This window comes from Pygocentrus nattereri, chromosome 16 (assembly GCF_015220715.1).
Source record: "Pygocentrus nattereri isolate fPygNat1 chromosome 16, fPygNat1.pri, whole genome shotgun sequence".
Lineage (NCBI taxonomy): Eukaryota > Metazoa > Chordata > Actinopteri > Characiformes > Serrasalmidae > Pygocentrus > Pygocentrus nattereri.
In genome coordinates, this window is record NC_051226.1 from 12,502,856 (window position 1) to 12,525,604 (window position 22,749).

Consider the following 22,749-nt stretch of genomic DNA (forward strand, 5'->3'; position numbering starts at 1 on the left):
TCCTTCTTTCTGTTTTTCTCACGCCCTCCTGACTTTTTTGGCTGGAAACAGAAACATGTTTTACAAGTTATCTAAGAAAAAGCACTGGAAGCCTAATCAGGGGCTTGTTTTACCTGCAGCATGCCCAGGATAAACAGGCTCCCTAGATGAGATAAGAGAAAGCAAAAAAAAAGGGAAAACACAACCCTGGCAGCATCAGGAAAAAATGGCAGTCCTCCAGCTCTTCTCGTCTTTCCGGCATGAGCATGAATGGACTGAGGAAAAACTAAAGATGCACCGCCGTGCAGCGCTCGCGGCACGGCCTGTCATCAGCCTCCCCATTGGCTCCACTGAACAGGTACGCAGGAACACAGTCAACAGCAACAACACAGCAAATTAAGCGGGATTACTGTCTCTAAACTAACACAGCACAGACTCACTTTCCCTACTTTCCACGCGCTGTGTCTCCACTCTTCCATGTGTGTAAATCTTGCATTGGATCTGGCAGGCTTTAGAGGGAGTGTGTGGGATCAAGGAGTTCCTGCAGGAACAGATCCACGGCTGCTCCCACACTGTGGCCGGAATCAAGTAGCACACTTATTCTCAGCGGTAGTCATGATTGTAAAGAGTACTGAAAACTTATACTTAAAGACCCCGATTTTCCATGCTTTTTATTCCAAAGCATAGCATTCACTCCCAAGTCCATACATTCCATACAATCCATACACACAAACATCTTGTTCTGAATGTTTTAGTGCTGTCACAAAAACCACTGTAGTTACATCTATCCACCAATTTAGCCTGCAGAAGTGTAGCCCCACCCACTTATGTTGAAGCTATAAGAAATGTTTCAGCCTGCACTGCTTTCTAAATGAGGCACAATACAATGCAGCCAGTCAGAACAGAGATTTACATATATCAGTTCTAAAGGCATGGCAACAAAACAGCCTGTTAAATTCTATGGGATAAGAGGTTGGAAAGGTTGGAAAACGATCATGTAAAAATGAATAATGACCATTGTTGATACCCATACAAATGTTATAAGTGGGCCTCAAAGGGAAGTAAGTCAGTAAATAAGGCCCAGAGTGCCCACATTATTGCGAAAAAATGGTTGTGTCTGTGCCACTACCATTCATCTGAATTCATTTGATTTCATTCATTTTTAGTTGCCTTGAATTCTAAAAAGATTTCTTAAAAACACAGAGCGAATTTTGATGCAAAGCAGCGTGCAATGCACAATATCCACAATAATGTAATACTGCTCATTAACATACCTTGTTTGTTTACAGCCAGCTTTTGTTTTTTGTTTTTTAGCCAGCTAAAATACAGATAAATAAAGCCTCAGTTTCCACATTTTATAAATATTTATGTAACAGCATCAGAAGACATGTAGACCTACGTGAAAAATATCAGCATATCAGCACCAGCCCATAATTAGCCAGCCAGCTGTTGAACTATGATCTGTAATGCTAATTAAAAAGTTAAACATGTAAGCTATTAACTCAAATAAAACTACAATTATTAATGCACTGTATATGTTCAGCATTAATTATACTTAAAAATGGCCATTACATGTTACTTTCCACATCTGGTTACAGTAAATATTATTCATCTGCAGCATTCATCAAGTATTATTCATCTGCTTAGTTAGTGCAGCAATTAAATGAGCAGGGAACCATATGCACTTTAAAATCAATGGCTGAGCAAAATTATGATATCGTATGATATGATTATGGTATTAACAATATTACTACTCTTCTCATAGTTAACAGATTATCTCAGATGGCACGGCCAATTATGTTGGGATGCTTCCATATCAAATGTATTAACATAGTATGGCATCCTAGTACCTTTTATATACTGCTTAAAGGGCAATTCCACCAATGTGAAAAAATTCCTGTATCATTCAATCACAGAAATGTAATCAGTCATCCAAAGTGGTTTGATGTGAAATGGTGCATTGTAGAGAAACTTACCGACTCTGATTTCTTTACAGTGGTGCTGATAGGAACCAGGGGTCGCCATGTCTGCAACATAAATAAAGCCATTTAATTTACTATCCAACATGACCAGAGAACTTATCTTCTAAGTTTTTATGTCATGTTGATGATGGAAAAAAAGAGGTAAACCTGAAAAACAATGTCTCAGACATCAGGCAGTGTATTTGTAATCATTTCATGTAATAACTTTGTGTGAGGGAGCTTTTAGAGGCATTAAACTCTTCAGGTGTTTGGTTCCCATCACTCCCACTGTGAACAAGTCTGACTCTGTAAGAGTTTCTACAACAGAGTATTCCACACAAACCATTCTTGGTTTGTGACTTGGTTTGCATCTTAGCCACATAATTGTGCCAAAAAATGTAAAAAGTTGGTGGAATCCTCCTTTACTGTACACAGTGATTTGGGACACACCAATTGTTTTGGAGGACAACCTTTACCTACTGATTAGAGCTGAAGTATGTGCTTTTGGATGCAGTCTCTGGCTAGCAGCACACCAGCAACCTCTCAGCAGATACATCATATCCATGGAAAAAACCCATGATTATGTATGTGGGGGTGTGGGGGGTGGGTTACTCCCTCTTTCTGCATGTCTTTCTGACACCCAGAGACCACACACATGCACACAAACACCACACACGCATACAACATACACACACACACACACACACACACACAGTGGGCCGGCCTGCCAGCACGCTGCCTGCATGACTAATGTGTGCACTTGAAAAGAAACTGTGTAGCTTCATTAACCGAATCCTTGCTCGTTCCCAGACTCCACTCACAGGTTGATAAGACGAGCGCTCTGAAGCAACAAGTTGAACAACAAGTTCCCTTTCGTTCATTCGTTTTATCTCTCTTCTTCTTACAGGAACAAAGCAGCCTCACTCGCATTCCTTCAAGCCACATATCATGATAAAATAAGTCCAGAAATGATTTTAATGGCTTTCTACATGCTCGAGTGCCCCTCGGTCATAGCAGATGGGACTTGAACATTCTAGAGCATTCTAGAACATTTATCACCATCTTTCAGATTTTAGAAAGAGAAAACTGAGCTTATAAAGAGGGGCAGTGAGCTGTGCAGACTGACTAGACAAGTGACCAGGATGAGCACAATAAGCTTCAGTGTGTTCTTAAAGAAGACATTTGTAGTATGTCTTTAAAATAATGGGCAACAATCAGGTTTTAAGGTAGCTACTCCTCTAGTTAAAAAAATAAGACATATTTTTGTTGCTGTCCAAGTATCTCCCAAATGGTTACTGTACAGTAGGTTACTGTAAAGAGATTTTATTTTAAGCAATTTTGAAGCATTTCTATAGGTCCATACATCATTAAATTTTTACACAATGTGAAGGGTAACTGCTGTACTTAAATTAACAAAATGTCAAAATATAAAAATCACAAACAACGGGATACTTGTTTTTTTTTTTTTTTGCACAGCAGCAATATAACAGTGCGACTTTGGCTCTGTTCATACCCAGTATTAACCCAGTAATAAGGGTCAAAAGCATTTCCTGTGCCTGTTTATGGTCAAATTTCATGAAGAAACGAAGGCTGCTACATTTACCCTGTTGGTCTCTCATGGCACTGCAGTTGTAGGTTCTTGTTCATGTAAACAAGAACTGTTACAAACAGCAGACAGCACTGAATACAGTCTCAGGGATGATGCGGTTGGTAAAGGTGGTCATTGATGCTGGTAGGGACACACTGAGGCAATGTTACGTGACCATATGTGTCCCTGTCCACCTCTGAGGGTGGTTTGAAAGATCAGATTACAATGTGTCTCCAAGATACAGTGGACACTGTTAATGTCGTTCTGCATGCCCCCTAGTGGCCGTTCTACCAGCGGAATAGAAAATGATATTTTTTATTAATATAATCAAGCCAAATGTTTCCCCTGTGACTCAGATTATCAGATTAATTAGGAGACTGATGGCTCACTGTGTGAAATGTGACTTTGTGTTGAGCTGTTAGTGAGCAATGATGGGTGAAAGAGGAGGACTGCGAAACTCCTGTGAAGATAATTCACGCCTTTCCACAAAGAAGGCCTCGTAGCTTTCTCCTCATCAACAAATTACCATAGTAAAAAAACACAATAAAAATAAATTAATAAAAATAAATGCTGACTTTCTTGCTCTCCTTCAAATATGAAAATCTGTTAGCTTCTGGTTTTGTAAACCTTTCCATTGAAATATATTCCATGAACGATGCTAACAACATAAAATGCATTGTGCAAAAAACAGGTGTGAATTACATTTTGCAGCAACTGTCACAAGGAGTTAACATTTGCTTGTGGACTTCATTTAGAATAAGAGAAGAATTGTGATTATTTGATGTTTTGTTAAACCATTCATGTAAGAACAAGAGATGACTCAACTCCAAACTCAACTCCAAATGTCACAATGCCGGTATGAGCTGGACAGAGTCTCTGTGTGTGTTTTGAATGTATTCTCTCTCCCACCCTGAGCTGCTGCTGTAGTTTGGTTTAGGTGTCTCTTGTGTTATGTCTGATTTCTTTGGGCTGAACTGAGCCTCCTGCATTATGAATGAATGTGGCAGACGGCCGGGGCTACAAGTCTGTCTGAACATGGACATGCAGAGATGAATACACTGATGAGCTCTGTTCCTGATGAAGCCTGTCTTGAAATGGGCAGTCAAACTGGTGTTAACAAAACTATTTGAACATATATATAACATATTACCAGCTGGCCTACAGAATGTACTTGAAGTTGTTCATTATACAATGCCAGGATACAAGTACTCACACCATGGGATTCATCCAGCATGACAAATTACATTTCATAACATTGTCCGTGTTGTCTGTGGACTTGATTCTTTTGGGCACTCACGCACACAAACATTTCCCTCGTTCACTTTAAGGAGCTCTGTTTTTGAGAGGTCTCTGATTTAAATCCTGAATGAGCCCCCAATTTATGTTCTGGCCTATCTAGATGGGGCAACATAGCTAGACTTATGTATTCTTAACCAGTGACAAAACCAGACTGTTGCGGCTCAGTTGCATGACTACTTATGGTCAGTTGTATGTGCAACACTGCTAATGCTAATGCTGGTCCTGGAAAAGTCCATTTACACTTGCTCTGACAATGAGAAAACGGCAATAAACATTTCCCAAGATGCTCGCTAACGCAGAGACACGTTCAAGTCCTGCTGCTGTGAAAAAGCCCCTGTGCTGCCACACTTTTTTTTTTTTGGAGCGACATACACAATCTATTATTCACAAAGCTGTGCAGTGATGGCTGGCATGTTTTGAAGCCCACAGATGGTGGGCCCAGGCGGCGATGAAACAGAAATCATTAGCATTTCTCTGAAATGCTCAGGTTTATTCATAGGTAAGGAGGAGGGGGAAGAGAAAAAACACAGAATAACTTCCTGAAGAACTTCCAAGAGGCCGCATTAATGCAGAGCCTAAAATAAAAGTGGCACAGGGAGCAAAGCTGCATGTTTTTTCTGGCAGTTTAGAGTGTGATGAGGACTATTTGACGGGGTGTGTGCGGTGAGGAGGGGTGGGTAGCAAACATCCTGCACAGTTGTCCTCCTGTATGGGACAGAATCCTCAGCCAAATGAGTGAAACACACAGTCGAAGACAAAATTTATTTGACATTTACTAACATGGCCACACTTACCGCTCATCTCTGAAAGGCCCTAGCTGTTTATTATCATGCAGGAAAAATTAACTATTGGATCTTGGGAGGGTGGGGGGGTGCAGTTGTGAGGGGAGGTGTTCTGCTGGAGTATGTAAGTATTGATATGGTCTGAAAAAGAACCATTATAGTTTGAAGGGGTGGGGGGATTCTGCTGGAGCTTGGATGTGAGGATATGGTCTGTGGCATTAATCAGCAGTTTTCACTGTGTGTGTGTGTGTTTGTATAAACAGACTAATCTGGTGCACACTGTTAAAGCGCTGAGAGTAAATAGTGCTGGCTGATGTGTTTACTCTAACTGGATGAGCGCTGGCTCAAGAGACGCTTGAGGTGGCCAAAAGAACGCCGAAATCCCAGCTGAAGGAGGCCCCTGTTTGAGCATGGCCTTCTGACAGGGCCTCCCTCTCGCATCTCCAAACCTGTCAGCACACACACCATCTCACAGAAGAGAGAAGGCCCATAGGAATAAGACAGAGCATCTAAGCTGCAGTTGTTATAAAAGACAACCAGAAGGAAATCACTAAAATTCATATATGCCACAGATGAAAACTGCATCTTGATTCAGATTCGCCCTAAAATCACTCTAAAAACACTTGACTTGACAGTTCAAAACTTAAAACTTGTGAAATTTTCCACCTTTAATAGGACCTGCCGAGGAAAGTTATCACTTTCATTCATTCTTTATCTCATAATCTGGTTTAAAGCAAGCATAAACATAAACAATAATACACAGAAGGCCAAACTTTTATTGGCATCATCATCAGTGTGACAGGTCTGAGTGGTATCTGGAGTGTATAAGAGCATGGTCAGTCCACATTTCTTGTTGCCTCCAACTCCCAGGGCTTATGCCTTTAATTAAGGGATGTAGAGCTGAGTAGTAAATAAGACGGTTGGGGAAGAGAAAAATGTGGACTGGCCAGGACTCCATCAGAAATGGGCTGAATACTGCTGGCCTGCGTAATGGACTGAAATCTGGCCATTGTCAGCTGTTGAGATGCTGCCTGGTAAAAACTTGCGAGGCAGGCTGAATGCTGGTGCTTGGGGCCAGGGGGAATAATAGAGGCCTTAATAGTCCTCATCAGTGGCTGTGACGAGACGAGATGCGAGACGACAGCGGAACCGCAACTGCAGTGCTATCCTCCCGCAGCCCAAATAAAGAGATTCCTCCGTCTCGGCTTGAGTCTGGCCCGACTGCTGAAAGCGCTATCAAGCGCCTGAGTACAACAACAGGAAAAGAAAATGTTTAATGGGGGATAAGTGTTTGAGGGGAGGAAAAACGGGCCATGAATTGGCCACCCAAGCCATCCATGTAGGTGGTAAATCACAGGCCATTGTTTGCCTGGTGTGACTCTAACCTCTTCCCTCACCTCCATAACTATACCTGCTGGACTGCGCTCGCTCTCTCTCTCTCCATAATTACACTATTTATGTTGAAGAGCTGCTTACTGAGGCAGAGAAAGGTCATGTTTACTGAGAGCAGAGGGAAGAAAGCAGAGGAGATGCAGTTGGCTGAGGATAAGTACAGATAAGCTATAGATTACAGTCGCTATCGCTGCTCTTGCTTTGGTGCCAACGCTGCGCTGCTCTGATACGGCCTAATTGTCCTTTTTAACTTGGAGGTGATATGACTGATCCTCTGAGCCAAAACACACACATGCACAGGAACACAAAGATAGCTTCAAAACATCTTAACAAAACCTCATGCCACATATAATACCAGTGAATAATGCTGACTTCACATGTTGTGTTTAAACTTAACTAACTTTACAACCTTCAGTTGTACTGCCTGCTTGGCATGTGTACAGATAGACCCCTGGGCCTGTGGCTGGATCCTAGCCTTTTTTCTGTGTATAAAAACTCTAGATCTATTTCAGTGAGGCAGAGAACTCAGAGAACTATTTCAGAGCGCAGGAACAGAGACTGTGGGTCAACTCGGGTTCTCTGAGCTTCATTACTCTGGAGTGCCCCTCTAGTGCAGCACCAACGGCTAGATTTCCCCCAGTAACTCCAAGCTGCATACATCTCCACAGGGCTGGAAATCCCGCTGATACTGCACGGATAATCTCTTTAAGAAAGGATCACATTCCATGATGTGGCTAATTTGAACAACCAAACAAACAGCAAACTATATTTTTGTTATTACTCAAAAAACAGGATATTTCAATACAGGCATAGTTTCCTTATAATTTCCTTCATTTCTAGCAATTGGGTACAGTGTATATAAATCAAAGCTAGCAACAATTTTACCCATTTTTGTTGCTTTTGTCATCACTTGTCAGCCAAGAAGTTTCTACTTTAAGGCCCCAAGTGGACAACTAACCAGTCAGAGGGGTACAAATTTTATGAAGCTGCTTTTGTTGCAAGGCTTGTTTTGATGTTGTTAAATGTTTTTATATTTCTTTACTATCAGTTAAGCTTTAACTGATTTTTTATAACAAAATGCCATCACTGGTCCACTACAGATTACTGCTGCCCCTACACCAGGGGTGTCCAATCATATTATATCATAGAAGGCAGGAGTGGCTGCAGGTTTACACTCCAAACAAGCTGAAGCACACCTGATTCCACTTGCTTAATCAGTTGGTCTTAGTCTTCAAACATTTCATCTGGTGGCCTCCTGCTTCGTTGGAGTGAAAATCTGCAGCCACACCAGCCGTCTGCAGATGAGATTGGACACCCCTGCTGTAACGGGTTAACACCACTTCCCTGCATTTTTGAACCAGGCTCCTTTGAATGTTATTCTAAAAGGAGGACTTTTTATTTATTTTAATAAAGACCCAGAGATGCATTACAGTGATTATTAGATTTGTCAGCCATATTTTTGAGCAAAGAGAATGAATGATTCAGTCAGACTCACTTGCAGAAGGAATTAAAGTAAATAGATAGTAGAAACAACAGTACAAATAGTACAATATATGAATGTAAAATAAATCATATAATAATATACGTTTTTGTCATAAAGAATCAGCACTTGACACTACTGTCCACTTGTAAACCGGACATGCTAGTGGCCACATTTCCATGTGTTAGCATCTTTAGGGCTGGCACATGAGCCCTTTCTGCTATCTAATCTGTTATGCTTTTGAAGACCCAGTGATGTAGATATAGTGCACAAAGCTACTTTCACAGACACACGTAGACTCACGGATGCCCATTACAGGACCAATCTATCTCAACAAACTGATTACTGCCAGCTTCTCAGCTGCAGCTCCTCTATGTTAGCACAGAGGGAAGCGAATGGAGCCTAGCAGGAGGTTAGCATTTACAACATTAGCATTTATTTCATTGGTAAAGTCTTATATCTGAAGAGACAGGCCCAAATCTCCAGCCAACAATGGAGGCCTGATTAGAGCTGGAGTGGGATATGACACCGAAGGTAATTACAGGCAGCGACCGACAGATCACTCTGCATAGAGCCTGATTAGCAATATGACGCAGCGCTCTCTAGCGCGTCCTTACCCAGCTGGAGAAGCTAATACAGCACCAAGGCATGGACAGCCTAGAGAGTCATACAGAGAGATGAAGGGGGATAGAGAGAGAAAGACATTGAGAGAGGTGGATGAACCACAAGCTTATAAGAAAGAACTCACAGATGAGTTAGCATTTTCAGCATTAGCATTAATTTCATCGCCTTGTCCGCCAGTAATGCCGCTAATGCCAGGGGGATGAATCATAATATAAATGATGATGATGTGCAGGATTAGACTAAGTTCATGCTGCAGTTCTGATATGTTTTGCTCAGATATGATCTTTCTATCTGAGCTTTGTTAGTGACCCCATATCTGTCAATAGTGAGGACACACCTGCATACGCACTTTAATCATCTATAGCTGCCGTCATTAGCTGCTGCTAACACCCGAGGATCATGCATAGTGAAAGGTTGGACTGGAAGCGGATGATTTTCTGACTCCGGGCGTTTGAGAATCAAAAGTGAACTCCAAAGGTTAGGACTCATTTGCACACACAGGCTCATGTTCACCCGCATGCACATGAGATATTGAGATATCTCACAGATAAAAGAAATGTGAGATATTATCTCATCACTCTCTAAACAGCCTCTCTGAAAACGCATGCAGACTGTGTATGACTTTGTACAAAGTGGAAAACATCAAATTTGCAACAAAAAAAGAAGTTTACAATTAATGTTTGTATATCGGTCAATAAAAAAGTGCCACTTTGTTGTCATTCTATGTCTTTTTTGATCTTACGCATCCACCCATGCACAAATGATGCCGCTTCTCTCGAGTAAAATAACTGCCATTTTGCACACAATGCATCACAGAAACCTTTTGTGTTGCCACATCAGACTCATTTAGACTCTGGCTCAAGTTCATAATTAATTACGTAATCACTGATCTGATCACTGTTTAATCTCCTGCATAAAAGTGGATGTGAGAAAGGAGCTTAGGCTTTGATTCGCAGAACCAAGAAAATGGTAAGAGGGGTAGTTTGGGGGGTAATTTAGGGAGCAAGCTTTGAATATTCACTGTTGATTACTGCCAAAGCTCCAGAGAACAAAATAAGTTAGCTGCTTTTCTTGCAGAGTGCTGTGACGCTCACAGTGCATCACTACTTCATCTACCAGGCCCAGTAGCCTCTCTAGCGGCAGGCTAGTGAGTAATAGGTTAGCCACAGGATGACCAGTGCTTCACAGAGGTGATCTAACTAGAGGTACAAAGGGCATAAATCACGGCTCTAGAAAGGGTCAAGTACAGTGGGTCACTGTTTGCTTCCGCACTGGCATTATATGCTGTCTAGCACCACGTTTGTGTGATGTTCACTGCTTTGAGTAAGCGCAATATCAAGGGCCCAAGCTAAGATGGTATTTATAGTCAGATTTTAACAGTGTAATTAAAATGTATAAATATAGTACAAGGAAGTGCTAACAATATGATGTGTTATAAGTAGTTGAGCTGTTTTAGGTTCATTCATACAAGAACTTTTATGCTGAAAAGCCTGAATATAGGTGGAGTGCTTGGCTTTCCAGAGGAAAGCAGAGGGCTGTGTTTGTAGCTGTTAGCACTGGAGAGACCATGTTTAAAACTCAGATAACTATCTGAACGCACTAATACCCAAACAGTTGCATAATCAAGTCTAGCCTATGGTTCAAGTCTGATTTAAAGAACAGTCTTGAGGCAACAAATATTGGACTTGTGCCAATTCATCCATGCAACGTGAATGAGCCTCTGAGTGCTCAGCGCATGTGCTTTTGTATAAGCCGCCTCGAAGCCTGCATTTTCCTCGTTAGATCAGGATCCTCTCCTGTGCAGACAAACAGGACGTTCAGGCTCCAAAGCAGAACTTCCTGTTGCGCAAGCTTCTCGAAACATTATACAATCATTTGAGATGAAATCACAGCACACGCCCACAGTGAGATCTAATCTGGCTAAACTGCAAGAACACACTCTCTCACCTATACACAAGAACACCTCGACACACACAACGTCGAAAACCTGCACGCACCTAAATTCAGAGTGTGCTGCTGTAGAAAGAAGTAGATTAGAGCTGCCAAGATTCCTACACAGCGCACCATTACAGTACTATATATTAGGGCCTATTTGATATAATGTACATTTTAGGATGTCCCCAGACCACAGTATCTGGTTTCAGACAACAGAGAGCTCAAACAGATTGGGTCTCGGGCAAAACACTGTCACGCAGCCACATATAAGGTAAAACGGCCACAGACCAAAAGGAATCAGGCAGAACAGCCACAGGCAAAATGACCAGGGATGATCTTGTGTGACAATTGCAATTACATTTGTTCTAACTACGGTAATTACAGTGTGGCAGCCAAAGAAGATTACCACATCCACAACTTTTACTGAACTGTGTTATTATTCTGTTCTTTTCATTCACAAACATTAAGCTACACATACTATCACTGTGCTTAAGTGTTAGGAACCTTCTCAAAAATATTATTCTATTATTACTATCAGCATTGTTATTATTGCTTTATGTTCATATGCAAAATTATGCAGGAATAAAAATACATGGTAAAATAAAGAAAAATACCCATCCTTTAAATCCTTCATATTCTATACATGGTTTTTAAAGTGTAGTCCATTTATACTTTATTTCATATATTCATTTTTAAAAAACTGATTACTGAGTCATCAAAATAACAGAAAGATTTCCTGATCTTTACTAATATAACTGATAGTGACAGCCTTACTGTAGGTCTACCACAGTGATGGCTGCAAGCTGTGGCTTTCTTAGTGTTTCCCTGCCTGGGACAGTGGGCCTCTTTTATGAGGCATAAAGGGAGTCTGGTGGTCTGGCGCTTGGTTTTTACACATCCCAGAACCCCTTGCTGCATCAACACCACGTCAATTCAGGCCACTTGTACACACACACACACACACACACACACACACACACACTCACATTAGCCAATTAAGAGAGGAAATGAAAGCAGACTATGGGGGAAGTCACTATATGGACACTATATTTCTTGTAGAGGGAGGTTTCCAGGGTCACATGGTCTGTCTATCTGAAGCAGTGGGCCCAAGTGGACAAAAGTGATTAATTTTGACAATTATCACATGAGGGAGACTGCTGGCCTGATGGCAGCACGCTGTGGAATTTGTCACTTCCTCTTTGGTGAGTGAGTGTAAGTGTGTGTATGTGTGCTTGTTTGTGTCTGCGGGCTAAAAGCTATTTCTGGAAAGCCTGCGTAGCCTCTCTGTCTCTCTCTCTCTCTCTCTCTCTCTCTCTCTCTCTCTCTCTCTCTCTCTCTCTCTCTCTCTCGCTCTCTCTCTCTCGCTCTCTCTCTGTTGTACAGCACACTGTGAGGTAATGCCAGGCCCTTCCATACACACAGTACCTAAGTGAGACTTATGCACAAGAGTGTTATACTTGGCAATGATATTCATTATTCAGGTGGCAGTGTAAAAAAGAACATACTCTGGGCCAGATATACTGAACCTTTTGCACCAGTTTTGTTCATAAATCAGAAGCTTTCTGCCCACCTGTTATGTACAAAACTGGCTTGTGGGCTTTAATATGCAGTTTATGGGTCAGCCATTCCACCAGAAATAGACTTGGATGTTTTTAATTAATATAATCAAATCATTCATCCCTGTAACTTTGTTCAGATTAACTCAATCCCAGGCTTAGTATATACTTAGGCTTATTATTCAATAACTACAGGGACTTCAGTGCAAACAGGTTGAGCTCTTCTTATGTTCAAGAAGTGTACAATATGTCTTTGGACCTGCTGGCGGGACCTGGCCATGTAAGAGGTTAACTACGGCACTGTTGGCTCTGTGAAATGTATGTCGAGCTGTTAGTGAACAATGAGGGGGTGAAAGGGGAGGGGTAAGCATCCCCTATGCTGTGAAAAAAATACACACCTTTCTACAGGTACAATGCTGGCCGTGCTGATAAAACACACAGCTCACTGCAGTTTTCTTCATATCAATAACTTGTGTGCCACAATAAAAGTGATTAAACTCATTAAATACTTTACAAATGCTGACTTGTAAACATCCAGTTTGCTTCCGAGTTTGCAAATTGTTGATTCTCTTTTAATTGCTGAGTTTAACATATTGGGAAAATAAATCACAAGTTGTGGCATGTTATATATATTTTTTTCAATATGTTAAACTCAGTAAATAAATAGAAATTGTGCTCTATAATTAGCAGAAAATGGCCTATTTAAGTTTGTTCCATATAGAAGATGCATCAACTTATTTTCACTTCAAAAATCAACATAATCAGATCAACATCAAAACATAAAATTAAGCAGAGGTGTCCAAGCTATTGCATATAACTGTAGTTTGACAGTTGACCAAAAAAGTGACATTCAAAACAGCTGGAAATTGCATTTTATGGCTACTGTGAAAAAGGGTTATAACCAGGCATAAATTTGTGTGTAGGGTCTCTAAAGACGTGTTTTTGTGAGACTCCCTAGAACAAGTGCTGAAAGATAGTGCTGTTTAAACTCACTGGACCAGATGTCCACATGAGAAGATGCAGCACAACATATCGCTGCTGTCGGAACAAAAACCTTTTTTAGTTTTTGACATAATTTTAAAATGTTTCTTGCCCTTTACACTGTATGTAAATTTCATGATAAATGGACCAAAAGAAAAGAAAAAAATCTGGTTCTAGTGATTTACATTGAAAGTAAAATATGTTTTTTCTTCCTCCTGTAAAGTTATCACTTTGGAGATATGAGGTTTTGTTCAGGCAGCAATGATGTGCTGTAATGCAGCTGCAATAGGCGTACGCAGTCCATATCGTTGTTTCTCAAGCTCTGTTTTCTTAGCTAATGTAACATAACAGTGCTATTGAATGTTTTGGTGAAAAAAAAGTTTTCATCTTGAGAGTGCTCTATTATTTCACTGCCTCTTTTACATCCTAAGCCAGGAGGTAGTGGGCAGTGATATACACAGTTTGTGTGATAAGCTGCCCTAGTAAACCGTACATTAAATTTAGGCATGTTGCAGGTGAATGTTACACTGCGCCTGTGCTCGCACCTACATCTGGATCAGGCTCTAGGCCTGTCGCAATTATAACATAATCACCTGTTCACAGTATTTTCAGCTGAGCGCAATTATGAAGGGTGACCAGCTGTTGGCTTTCATCTGCTTATTTTTTGTTCCAGCAAGCAGAATGTAAATTGGGTGCATTTTCACCTACTGAGCTAAGGCACAGGCATGTAAGTGAAATAAGCAAAAAATGCATTTATCAAGACTCATCAAGGGTCTTACGGAAACTAACATCTGACTGGTGCTATAACACCTTTAGAGGGCAGCAGTGAGTAACGTTTATTTGAACTCAAGCTGTTTCTGTCATCACTTGGGAGCTACTGAGTATCGACAGCTAGGAAGAAGCCAATCTGGCCACTTTAAGCTTGTACTCCAACACTTACATACAATGAACAATAAAAGACACTTTTTATTAAGGCAAGTATTTATTGGGCAATTAATCGTCAGCTAAAATTTCAGGATGGTGACAGGCTTATCTGGCCCTCTGCGTGTGTATATGTGTATCCTTGGCTACTTCCCAAAGCAGATGTTTCTCCTCATCATTCCGCATATAACCTTATAGGGCTGCTTTGGGGAGATAATATCATGGCCCATAAAACGTGTAATTTCTTTCCTAAACAAAAAAAGCCATAGTAAGCTTGTGTGCATGATTTAGGATAATGAGTCCTCTTCAATTTGTGTATCTGCGTCAGAAAGAAGCGAAAGAAGCTGGTCTCCATTTCAGATTGAATTAAAAAAAAAAAAACTTGAAGCTCATTTCAGGCTGAATTTATTGACCACATAACAGGCCTTTGAACCCCCTCCCCCCTTCTTTTTCTGATTATTATTCTTTTGTTCTCTGTTCTGTTCTGCTCAAGGTCTCTCTAATGAAACACAAATGGGGAGTGAGCTGGTTTTTGGACGGCCTGTTAAAGAAACATGGGCTGCCCCAGTTGCTCCCCCCATCGCTCTGCATCCTCCTCCCCGGAAAAGAGTGCAGTTGTGCACCCCTGGGGCGGGATGGTGGAGGGGGGCTTTGGGAAACTATGTGTGCGTCTACGTGCAGCAGGAAGAGGCCTCATGGGCTGGGGGAGCGCATGCGTTTCACGTGCGTGTGTGTATACATGTCTGTGCGCGTGTGAAAATGTGCTTGAGTTTGTTTTTAGCACTCTGTAAGGACCAAATGTCTTTATAAAGACCTGACCGTTTTGTTGAACTGAAGACATGTCGCTGTGTGTGTCTGTGCTTGTTTTTGTACATTTCAGAACAATAAGGTCATGACTATGTCAGAAAAAGCTGAGGAAAAACTGGTCTAACCAGGGTTACAAGCAGCTAAATGCATCTTTTTAAAGACTGCTTTTTACTTACATTATTCCTTTATTACCACAAATATTATTAGTTACTTTATTGTTTTTTTTCTCTTGTTATTGTTTTTGCTGATTTTACTTTTATACTATAACTTCTTTTATCTTTATGCCTCTCTGTTTGCGTGTGTGTGTGTGTGTGTCTGTGTGTGTGGGTCTCATGGGGAAAGTGTGGTTAGGGTCCCTCTCCCACCATCCTCCCCTTGGCGCACAACAAACAAACAACAACACAAAACCCACATGGGAGATCTACTTCCAAGACAAATAATCACTATTAAAGAGGGGAGTGCTTGTTCTTTATGAATAATGAGATCCACCCACACACACTCACACACACACACAAATACACACTCCCCCACACATATTACAGTACACTCCAGACCCCACAAGCAGAGGCTTGAAGTTCTGTCAGAAAGAAAGTTTCTGTGTGCTGCTTGTAAAAAAAGAAAGGAATGCTGCTGTGGACTAACGCTGGGCAATATGGCAGAAATATAACATCACAATACACATATCAAATATTTAGTCTTTCTAAGGTTGTGCCACATTAAAAAAAGGGCGATGAAAAACTTTGTTCGCAAAAACAATGCAGGAAGGAAAGGAAGGAATAAACCAAGTAATTGAAAAAGATAACATCCAAAAGAGTACTTTGATGTAGTTTATCGCAATAATTATAATACATCATCATACTGTCCACCCCTGCTGTGAACCACAACCTAGACAGCCAAATCATCATGAATGATCAGGGTGAATACTGCCATCATCATCATCATCATCATCATCATTATTCTATGGAGTCATGAGGGTCTTCCTGCATAAAAGAGAAAGGCTAAACCACTGAATATCTCTTCTCCTCTCTAAGGAATCCTCCCTCTCTGTCTGAGGCTCTTTCATGTTGAAGTTGGATGTTGGCATGAATGCTGAGTGCTGCTCAGGCTAAAAAAAATGCTTTGAGACTGGTTTCCTTCACCTCCTGCTGATTGGAGTGACACTGCAGACTTGGCAGACATGGCCAAAAAACCATAACCAGTAATCACATCATAATCTTCACACGGGCCCCAGTCACAATTTCAACAGTTCAGATTCCTCATATCCAGCTTAGCATCATTTAAAGCTTCTGAGATGACGTCTCTATCTATCTATCTATCTATCTATCTATCTATCTATCTATCTATCTATCTATCTATACATCCATCCATCCATCCATCCATCCATCCATCCATCCATCCATCCATCCATCAATTTCTATGTTAAGTCCACTCAGTCTCTGAGTCCCCTTGGCCACTCAGACACTATCAGGCCCCTCTCTCGCTCACACACACACACACACACACACACACACACACACACACACACACACACACACACACAGCCGTGAGTGAGACTGCTGAGTGGTCATAGAGCGGAGTGTGTCAGGCTGTGACGGATCAGCACAGAAACATGTTCCTAAAAGCCTGACCTGTCCACTTCAATTATACTGCTGAACCACTGGAGAGAGATTTCAGGTGTTCAGAAAGAGAGAGAGAGAGAGAGAGAGAGAGAGAGAGAGAGAGAGAGAGAGAGAGAAAGAAATGGAAAAAAGAAAGGGTGAGAGAGAGAAAGAAAGGAAGAGAAAGAAAGGGAAAGAAAGGATAAAGAGACAGGAAAAAGGCAGAGAGAAAGGAAAAAGAGAGAGGGTAGAGACACAGAGAGAAAGTGAGCAAAGAGGAAGGGAGAGGACAGAGGAAACAGAGAAAGAGAGAGGATATGTGGCAGAGAGAAAGGAAAGAGAAAGAGGGGAAAAAAAAGAAGATAGAGTGATGAAAGAGGAAAGAAAGAGAGAGAGAGACAGGAAGAGAGATAGAGAACAGGACACAGCAAATGGGAGAAAGACGACAAGACAAGTAAATGTGCACAAACAGAAAAGAAGGAAAGATAGAAATAGGAAAAAGAAAGACAGAAGGGAAGAGAAAAAGACAGCAGATGAGAGTAAGTGTGACTGAGAGAAGAACGGACAAGCAGTTCACAGAAAGAAAGTAAATGGGAGGAAATGGGAGTAAAAGGCAGAGAGAGAAGAGGCAGAGAGTATCTGAAGGTGCTGCGTGTAGAATCTTGCTCTGCTGTAGTTAAACCCTGCTTGGTTTTCTCTGCGCCTCATGCCTAAAAGCAATGTTTTTATTTTAACAGAGGGCAGAGACGTAAGCGGATAATCCTTAATAATGCATTGCTTTTATTCCCTGCCTTTATTCTCACTTTCTTTCTCAGGCACACACACAGGCCTAAAAAACCAGCCTGCTCTTCTTTCTTCTGCTCCTTTTAACAACTTCAACCATAAACGTTTTTGAAGTGGCGACTCCACGAGTCCTACTTTTTTTCATCTCGCACTTTAGAACAATGGTGTCTCAGTGTTATTCGCGTATGTTTTTCTGAAAGGTCTCATGATGCTGCTGTTCTTGAACAAGATTTTGTAAAACTTTTTCTTTTCTCGCCCGCATGACACAAAACGTATTTCATGCTCTGCTCCGCTGGGGCCCACTGTACCCACAAAATCTGTGTTATGATTGGCTCAGACTAGCAAAGCAAATGAATTAGGTGTTATGACTGGCACCAGAAGTGGCGTTTTGGAAGGCAGGTGTTTTTCATTGGCAAATGGCAGTAGGCCCATTACTCTTGAGCTCTGATTGGCTGAAGCAGGCAGTTAGCAGTCAAGTGGTTGATGCCTGACATGGTCTAAGAAGGGCACAGACCCCTTTTCCTAAGCACAACATCAAAAAACACCCCTGATTTATTTAATTTCCACCCAAAATAGCTATTAAGTACAAGTCATTTATTTTTCAGAATGCATTTCAAAGGAGATTAGATATCAGATAATCAACTTGCATAAGAAAATGGAAGGAAAATAAGTGAAAAAACAGGAGTTTCCAAAGCCGGAACTCAAAGACTGATTAACAGATACAGAGAAAATGGGACCTCTTACAGCCAGGCAAGATCTCTCAGACCAGCAAAACTATCACCATCAGATAAACAGTACTTTAAGTTTGCATCTTTAAGTTAAGAGAAAACACTCTGGCTTTAGATCTGAAAAAAATCCACAGGTGTTTCCACCCTTCTACTGTGAGAAGACAACTCAGTGATGTGGGTCTGAAAGGACGTGTAGTTGTTAAGAATCCTCAATGAGAACAGGAGAAAAATTGTAAATCAAACAAAAAGCTGCTGGGGTTCTCAGGAAACTGGCTGTGTTTACATGCAAAGCATTTTGCCAATACAATTAAATACATAATTACTGACTGAGGTGTTTATATACACACTCTACTCAACAATCTGATGGGAAATCTCAGTTTACATGCTCACCTTATGTGCTCACTACAAAGAATCTGATCCAAAATTTCACACATACATAGAGCACCACCATGACAACGAGCAGCATGTGAGTCCAGTGAGATGAGCAGCAGTGAGCAGAGCTTGTGTTTTTAATTACTTTAAAATGACATCAGACTCAGGAAAACATACTTCACAAGTACCTTTTAAAGAAGGCTGAGAGGAAGACGTTGTTATAAACTTTCACCAAGACATGATGCACATGCGCAGAATGTACTTAAACTTTCCGATTGGGAGTGTAATCAGACACAGGTGTTTAGATCTGTGATGCACTGCAGTCTGGCAATGATTTCAAACAATAAACATCTAAAGTGAGCGTACTTTTAAAAAAAAAAAAAAAAAAGACACAGGTGTTTACATGGATATTATTCTTCTATTTAACTGATTATTTACAGGGTTACCCACCTCATTACATCAGATTTTATATTCTGAATGGCCTCAATCGGGCTAGTCTATTCCTATAGAGGTGTATACATGGACAAATTCTATTCCAATTGAGCTATTAGTCAGATTATTAACAGATTATCAGGCTGCATGTAAACATGGCTAATGGACTGACCACTCAGTCCATTTGAGTCCAGACCTCAACATCACTAAATGTGCTTGGGTCATAAGAAGCTGAAAATACAAGCAACTTCTCAGACTGAACTTTGGTGTTGAGCAAAAATATCCCTGCAGAGAATGGAAGCTGTAGCAAAAGGCAATATTATATCTGGTTGTTCATAATTTTTGTAATTTGCTTTAAAATATAGGTTTTCACCTGAAAAAGTTGTACTTAATGGCTGTTTTAACTAAAAATAATAATAAATAAAGCTCTGAAATTTGTCTGGTATTGTACACATGGACCACCTGAACTCCAGGCCTCACACACAAACCCACCATCCACACACTGCACAGTGCAAACAGGGAGGCTGCTGACTCTCCTTCTGCCTCTGCTGCTGGCAGCTGGCCAACACACACACACACAGCGAGCTAGCGGAGCATTAAGGCTTGGCCTTTGCCAGGGTTTTTCCACACTAGTCATGAGACCTTTTTCTGCTTGGACTTGCAATACGACAGCAGATTAAAAGGGATAAACTTGACATATGCAGGACAGTAAAAAAAGGCAGATACCCCATTACATGCTTTATCTTATAAGTGGTATAGAGGGCCTGACACTGTAATACAGAAAATTACATACTCCTCTGATGTCTAAGGCATGGAATGAGGCCTATATTAAAGAGCAAAAACCACCGTAAAGAGATGACAAGGGGGAAATACGATACAGTAAAAAACATTTTGAGTGCAGAAAAATATTTATAGACAACACTGAATAAGAGCAGAGTCAAAGTTCAGTGTAAAGAACAAGTAACCATTTAACTTGAAACAGTGTTCAAGTACTTGTTTGCAAATGTAAATAGTGTCTACACAACTGTGAACACTAATTACACTCAAATTAGCAGGCTTGGTTAGTAGTCAGTGATGTGTGGTATGACTAAAGTGTAGGGCTAAACGTTTTTAGAATCACCAAAAACTGTGCAAACTTTGCAAAATTGACCTTATTGAACCAACCCTGCTACATGCGGATTGTCTCCTTGCAAGCCATGACAAACATCATCACTATTTACTCATTTTACTACAGTATTTACAGTATTTACTACTAGTACTTACTAATTAGAGGTTTAAAAATGCATCTTGATATAATAATCAGTAGGTGGAGATTCTGCATCAATTGTGGAATGTTATAATCAATTAAAGCCTTATTATGATGATAATAAAAATATTCAAACGAGTATGCACTCTTTTTTGTACAGAATGAAATGCCTGGCGTGTTTTCATACATACAACACAAATCCAATGAAAAGCTTGATGCCTTATATGGTCTACATCTCACTCAGCCATAATTTGAATATTCAAAGGGTCCAGAATTGAAGGTCCACCTGACCATGACATTTTATGAGGTATTCTTGTGCCAAACATAGTCATAATTCATATTCATATGACCACTTTCCAGTCTCTCTTTAGCCATTAGAATTAGACAAGCTATTCTGTTACTCTGCATTTACTAATGCAGTTTACATGAGCTCTGCTCTGAAGGCTGTCCTGTTTCATTAAAATACACTCCTTGAAACTCCTATGTGAATGGGTGGAACTATACTGCTGTAGGCTGAATGGGTTAAAAAAATATTTTTGACATATTGCCCACCCTAAATCAAATAATCAAAATAAATCAAATAAAATAAATCTGAAATCTGAGATTTAATGACGCACTGAACTGTTTCCTAAATAATCCTAAGTGACGCGATGTATGACAGAGAATGACGATGATCTGAAGAGCTATGAGTAGGACAGGCCTCAGAGACAGTGCTGGGCCTCTGGGGTCTGGAACTGTAAGTAGGGGTCAGCAGGGGGTTCAGGTTGGCTCTGAAGGTCAGAAAGAGAGAGACCGGTTCCCCCTGCAGGCCCTTAGTGAATTGCCTGATAATACACACATAAACACACACCACCACCTCTGTCTTCTATCCCGCTACACGTACTGTTCACATTCATATACTAATCACATGTACACTGCCTGCCAAAGGTCTGTGGACAGCTTACTTTCTCTTTAAATATTTTTTTCATATTTTATGTTACTGGGTAGCAAGTCAATCTTCTTTAAGCTTGGAAGATAATGTAAATTAGACAAATGATTCTTGTCTGCACAATTATATCCATAAACAAAATCAATCAAGTTCAGTTATGATGTATCATGAAGTACACTTGAATTTCCCATGCTGTTGTTAAATAATTACCATATAATTATCAAGTGGCCAAGCTGCTAATGCTGCTTAATCATTTATAAAGATAACAATACAGTGCACAAGCAGCATGTAACACCGGTCACAGCTAGTGACTGGCGAGATCTCCAAGTGTATGTGGTTAATTAGTTCTGTGTGTACAGCCCACAGTGAAGTGCTGTCTTTTCACAGTTTTTGAACTTAGTATGTATTAGAATGACTGTACTCTGCAAATGGCTAAAGCAATAAAAAAAGTCCAGTGACTCATAACAAAAACAAAAAAAAAAAAACAGCAAAAGATATTGCATAAAAAAATTATTGTAATATTTGATCAAAGTATTGTAACAAGGCTCAGTTTAAGTGCAATACAATACATTTCAATAAGTACTTATAATAGTGCTCACTTAAGTGCTGTGAAAAGTGATATCTTAACATACAAATGATGTTGTATAATACCACAAATGGCAAAACCCTCCTACCACACCGCTAGGAGTACAGCAAATGCCCACGAGGCCATTCTCTTACCAGCTAAAGAGACCATAGTTTCCATTTCAAGCTGATCTGACACTAAACACTGGCTGATGTGGCCTAAATAGGTGTGTGTGTGTGTGTGTGTGAGCATGGCAGGGGGGTGTACACACAGGAATCAATTACACAGTGAGTGGAGAGGATAGTGTGTGACACTGAGTGATGGCTGGCTGGGGGATTGCGAGGGCCATGGAGAGTTTAATCACCCATAACCTCAATTACAGACCTCCACTCAGACTCATAAAGCAGCAAAACAAGATCAACTCCTGCTCCAAATTCCAGTAAAGCCTTCGCAGGAATACACACACACACACACACACACACACACACACGTGCACACATACACACACACACACACACACGTGCACACATACACACACACACAAATACAAATACAAAAGCTGAGCCAACGGGCAGCAAGAAAAACACACATTCCAGGCCCACACACACTCTATGAAGATAATAACACCTTGATTTAGAAAACTCGAGCTTTTCGTAAAAAGGGGGATCCTTGAACATATGGTCATCAGCAGGGTTATGGCACTTCAGGTGAAAAGAACATGAAGGATTTAAGGTTGAAAGGTGGTTAGTTAATTACATGGAACACGAGTTCTCCTTAAACAGGCACACTAAA

At 40.7% G+C, this 22,749-nt stretch overlaps 1 protein-coding gene across 5 annotated transcripts in view; it reads right to left on the reverse strand.

Annotated features, from left to right (window-relative positions):
- rxraa (retinoid X receptor, alpha a) overlaps positions 1 to 22,749 on the reverse strand; it is a 173,441-nt gene that overhangs the window by 71,008 nt on the left and 79,684 nt on the right. For 2 of the 5 annotated variants that reach the window (XM_037546207.1, XM_037546208.1), the window contains exon 3: positions 1,956 to 2,006. The exons of the other annotated variants lie outside the window; for them this stretch is intronic. In XM_037546207.1, coding sequence (XP_037402104.1) covers positions 1,956 to 2,006 — 51 coding nt within the window. The remainder of the gene's footprint in view (positions 1 to 1,955; positions 2,007 to 22,749) is intronic. 5 annotated transcript variants of the gene reach the window in all.